Genomic DNA, 5,239 nt, shown 5'->3' on the forward strand with positions numbered 1-5,239 from the left:
ACGGTTAGGCTGTAGAAATTCATGGAAAGGCCCTGAAAAGTTAGTCTATGTGTGTTTTGTTATTTCATGTGCAGTAAAAAATCCAATATTCTGTCATTTTATTTATCTGGTAATTAATTTATCTGTTGATGTATTTTGTGATGGGAAAAAAAGTGACACCAAAAGGTCTGAACAGACAGTTAAGGGAGTTTACAACAGGGAATCAATAATAGACCTACTATTATTACAGTTGTTTTTTGTTTTTTCATGATAAAGAATAATTTTCATGATTTTAAAAGAAATTCCTCTATCCTTGTTTGTAGCATAATCACAAAGATGTAATCTCTCCAGTTCATGTAGTCTAAGATGTTTCCCTAATTTGATACTGCATAAGCCAAGGTTGCGGTATCTTTTTAAATTATTATTATTAATTTATTTATTTTGCATTGCTCTATCTGTTAAAACACAGCTGTAGATGGTTAGGTTTGAGCAGAAAATACATACAAACACCAGATGATATGGATGCAAAAAATATTCACACATAATTTCACAGGGGTCGGAAAAATTAAAATTCAGATTAAAATAAAACTATTTATATAAAAATGTTGTACTCCATAATGGTAAATGCAGCACAGCCTGCTGGATATCTCCCATACCGGGAGCAGGAAATAGAAAAAAAAACGGTCAGCTGATTTACCTTCATTCGACACTCGCTGCTGTTTTCGTGGTCCACCGTGATTGGTCCAGAGCCTCCATGCTGCTGTCCAATCAGAGGCAGCCATCTGTTCACCGTAGCCAGTCTTCATATTCGCCTGTCTTCCTTCTTCCACAAACTGCTCGCTGTTTAGCCCGGAGGTGCCTCTGCGTGTAGCGGGACGTGCAGCTGAAAGGAGCAAAAATGCAGCTTTTAGGTTCACTTCTTGTAGTTTTCGCAGTCTGCTGCGTTCAGGCTAAGGTTTATTTTCGGGAGGAGTTTCTAGACGGTGGTAAGTGACATTAGTTCATGTTATTTTTACATTTACGACACCGTGGTGACATCTATCATTCGGAGCCGCTGGGTTTATAACTGTTTTAGAGAAATATTCTTCTGTCATTAAATATTTATTTTGTTTAACCCAGAAAAGCTGTTAGGGGGTTGCAAATTAAGTTAAAAAACGATTTTTCTTTTTTTTTTTGCAACATGCTCTAAAACTAATTAGTTATAAAGGCCGTGAATTTAAATATTAGGGTTAAATTCACGAAAGCCTCAACCTTTATTTTTATTTTTGCTTATTTTTCTTCCCTCAGATGAATGGAGAAGTCGCTGGGTGAACTCCAAGCACAAGTCTGACTATGGAGAGTGGAAACTGACTGCTGGAAACTTCTATGGAGATGCTGAGAAAGACAAAGGTAAAATGACAGGAAAAGCCCCAAGCAGATGTTGACAGATGTTCACAGATTCCCACTGACACCTGATTAATGGCTCAGCTCATTTATAATCTTTCAGGGTTGATCATTTCATACTTCTTCTCTTGAGGTTTTAAAGTGAAAGAGAAACCTATTTTCACTTACAAATGAATAGCTATGTGGACCTTATCATAAATGCATTTAGAAATGTTTTAGTAACTTTAACTCAACAATCAATAAAGTGACTTGCAAATGACACCATGCACAGGTGAGTTGGTTAGAAATAGATTTGTTATAAATAATAAAAGGTAATCCCTGAAACTTCACATGTACGCTAAATGGGAAATAAAAAACGATTTAGGTGGGTCTATGCTGCTGATGGCTTAAGTGAATCTTATACATTGTTTAAACACTTTACCTTTTTCTTTCATTAAGGTCTCCAGACGAGCCAAGATGCTCGTTTCTATGCCGTTTCCGCCCGCTTTGACCCCTTTAGCAACGAGGGCAAGCCTTTGGTCATCCAGTTTACGGTCAAGCATGAGCAGAAGATCGACTGTGGTGGCGGTTATGTGAAGGTCTTCCCCTCCGACTTGGACCAGACCGAAATGCATGGGGATTCCACATATTACATCATGTTTGGTAAGAAAGATTAATAAATTTCAGTGATAAAATAGTGGCAACAATGAAAATGACAAAATGATGCAAACCAAAAAGGTATAGTACAGTAAATAAATGGGTATGGTAAAATACTGTCTTATATTTGAAAATTTGAAAATATATTTTAACTGTAGCTGTGAAATAAAAAAATAATGTAAAAAGGTATTGGCAGTTTAAACCAATTTACCTTAAAATTATTTTGGTAAAATTTGTATTCATTAAAAGGTAAGCATCTAATAAGGTAAATCAGCTGATATTAATCTAATCCTATAAGTTCTAGAGTAGAAGACGTATGTATGGAAACTGTCGCAGTATAAACAAAATAGGAATGGTGAAAATAAATGTGTTTAATGAACTATTATAATAAGTGGTCTTGATGTTAACCATATTTGTTTCCTCTAGGCCCTGACATCTGTGGCTACAGCACCAAGAAGGTCCACGTCATCTTTAACTACAAGGGCAAAAATCACCTCATCAAGAAAGATATTAAGTGCAAGGTAATTATTTCTGAAGCTTTCCATTCAAAAGTGCCGTCATGCGTTTCTTAAGAAGCTAAATCCACCAGTTACTTCTGTCTTACAGGACGACGAGCTGACCCACCTGTACACCCTGATCCTGAACCCAGATCAGACCTATGAGGTGAAGATTGACAATGAGAAGGTGGAGTCTGGCAGTTTGGAGGAAGACTGGGACTTCCTCCCTCCTAAGAAAATCAAGGATCCCGAGGCCAAGAAACCAGAGGACTGGGACGACCGCCCCAAGATCGATGACGCTGATGACACAAAACCAGAGGTAAACCAGCCTCATGCCAGAACTTCCCTGCTTTTTTTCCCCCTCCATATTTAGGTGATGCGTATTTAATGCTTTTAGTTAAAAAAGTTTTTTTTTTTTTTTTTTTTTTTTTTTTTTTTTTTTTTTTTAGGATTGGGACAAACCTGAAAATATTCCTGACCCTGATGCCAAGAAGCCTGAAGACTGGGATGAAGACATGGATGGAGAATGGGAGCCACCTATGATCCCCAACCCAGAGTACAAAGTAGGTGACATTTACACACAGATGATCAAATAAAGATGCACCACTCAATAGGCCAAAGGTGAAACTAGGTCCATGTTCCCTTGTTTGGATATTTGCAATCATTAGATCGAAATCTAAGCTGTTAGATGTTTTTTTTTTTGAAGGACTTCAACATTGTGGCGGTAAATGAACAATAAGTTCTGAATTAATCTTCTGATTCCTTTATTTTCCATAGGGGTCAAACTAATATTGTTAACAAGCAAGTCAGAGCTCAAGGACCCAAGAGTCTGTGTTAGCTGAGAATTGACCCATCAGAGGCCTCTGTTATTGTACTTGTGTCCTAAACAAGCTCCCAACTGCATTACAGGGAGAGTGGAAACCCAAACAGATCGACAACCCCAACTACAAGGGAGCCTGGGTGCATCCTGAGATCGACAATCCTGAATATAGTCCCGATTCCACCATCTACAAGTTCGACAACATCGGTGTTATCGGCCTTGATCTCTGGCAGGTGAGAAGATGGTCATAAACCATTGTTATTGCATAAACTAAGTGCAAAGATCAGTGTAACGTTTGGGACTGCCTCTAAGGTGAAATCTGGTACGATCTTCGACAACTTTTTGATCAGCGACGATGTGAAGGAAGCGGAAGAGGTCGGAAAGGAGACATGGGGCGTGACAAAGGTATGTTGGCATTTTTTATTTTTTCATCCCTCATTAGTAATTTGAACATGGGATAAAGGGCAGTCTCTCCTCTGGTGTTTCCTCACAAATGGAGAAATGGACTGAAAATGTTAAAGTAAACTTTCATAAATGGAAAAAAAAAATTTGCAATACAATTTTTTTTTTTTTATGAAATGGAATTTTTTTTATTATAAATCATTGCAAAATAAAAGTAAAAAAAGTTCACAAATTAACATAGAGGGGTGAGAAAAGTTTATTAAATAAAGTTTTCATATGAAATTATTTACTACTAAAAGTTGATACACTTTAAGGCGAAAAGACTAATCTACAAAGTCAACTGACACTACAAAACTGTAGGAAATCATGTTTGCATTAGTGCAAATTCATACAAGATACAATATGGAAACTGTAGTTTGAACAATATAAATAATTCAAATAAGAAAATGGGAGTTTAAAAAAAAAGCTTGGAGAGAGAACGATACTCATAGTTTGAAAAATAGCATTTTCAGTTTTGACTGTTAAATGTGATTCTTTTTTTCAAACCTCTTTCACAGGAACCAGAGAAGAAGATGAAGCAAGAGCAGGAAGAGGTAAAACGAAAAGAGGAAGAGGAAAAGAACAAAGAGCAAGCCACTGAGGGGGATGATGATGATGATGAAGATGATGATATAGAAGAAGATGAGGATGAAGATGGAAAGGATGAGACAGAGGAGACAGTGACAGAAGATGATGATGATGAGGATGATGATTCAAAGCCCAAAGATGAGCTCTGAGAAGGTGTATCTTGAAGTTTCTCTATATTTTTAAACCCCCTTCATACAAACTGTCCTGTCATTCCCAGGGGTTTTGTGGCTGCTGTGCATCCTTTTCCCTGAGGTCAGGACATGACCCAACTTGAGGGTTTGAAGTAGAAAACATGGGGGAGGGTGTATGTGTGTTTGAGTGGGTGTTAAGGGAATCGGTGTCTTTTTATTTTTTTTGGTTTCCCTTGAACTGCTGAATTGATTCTGTGGTTTCTGACCAACAAACTCCATTCCTCATTTTGTTAACGACGCATTCAGTCGGCACTGACATCTGCTGTTTTTCTTGATTTTCTTGATCGCCGCATCTCAATTTCCGACGGGATTATCAGGTGGTTTACTTTAGGAGTTGTTCACTAGAAACTGCCAGTGAGATAAAAAAAAAATAAATCAGATTAAAACTTAATTATAAGGGGGGGAAATAGTAATTTATTTGTGTTTGTTTCTTTGGCACTGACTGTAACCTTTACGTTTTTGTTCCTGTAAGCTGAATGAAATGATAAAACAAGTCCTATGAGTAAATTTTTTATTTCAATGTTTTGTTTTTGTATGTTTCCATCCATGGAAGTTTGATAGGATTTGCAGTTAAATCCAGAAAGTCTGGACAAACAGATGCCTACGTGTCAGTGCTGCTCACACAACGGGTAACGCACATATTAAAAAAAAAGTAAACCGGACAGAATGTGATTGATGCCAAAGGTTTTATTAAAAGAATACTT

At 37.1% G+C, this 5,239-nt stretch overlaps 1 protein-coding gene across 1 annotated transcript; it reads left to right on the forward strand.

The window, feature by feature from the left end:
• The first annotated feature begins 799 nt into the window (after window positions 1–799).
• Window positions 800–5,239, forward strand: calr3b (calreticulin 3b). Its single transcript, XM_038287718.1, has 9 exons — window positions 800–965; window positions 1,267–1,368; window positions 1,801–2,004; window positions 2,425–2,519; window positions 2,605–2,814; window positions 2,945–3,058; window positions 3,405–3,548; window positions 3,628–3,720; window positions 4,275–5,239. The coding sequence occupies exons 1-9, from the start codon at window positions 878–880 to the stop codon at window positions 4,491–4,493; spliced, it is 1,269 nt and encodes a 422-aa protein (XP_038143646.1). The 5' UTR covers window positions 800–877; the 3' UTR covers window positions 4,494–5,239.

The sequence above is a fragment of the Cyprinodon tularosa genome, unplaced genomic scaffold (assembly GCF_016077235.1).
Source record: "Cyprinodon tularosa strain WSP-4 unplaced genomic scaffold, ASM1607723v1 ctg243, whole genome shotgun sequence".
NCBI classification, from domain to species: domain Eukaryota; kingdom Metazoa; phylum Chordata; class Actinopteri; order Cyprinodontiformes; family Cyprinodontidae; genus Cyprinodon; species Cyprinodon tularosa.

Excerpts from the sequence above, each read along its gene's own strand:
- calr3b (XM_038287718.1), top strand. The coding sequence starts at position 878 with ATGCAGCTTTTAGGTTCACTTCTTGTAGTTTTCGCAGTCTGCTGCGTT. Across the intron at positions 2,520-2,604 it reads AGAAAGATATTAAGTGCAAG|GACGACGAGCTGACCCACCT; the intron begins GTAATTATTTCT and ends TCTGTCTTACAG. Across the intron at positions 2,815-2,944 it reads CTGATGACACAAAACCAGAG|GATTGGGACAAACCTGAAAA; the intron begins GTAAACCAGCCT and ends TTTTTTTTTTAG.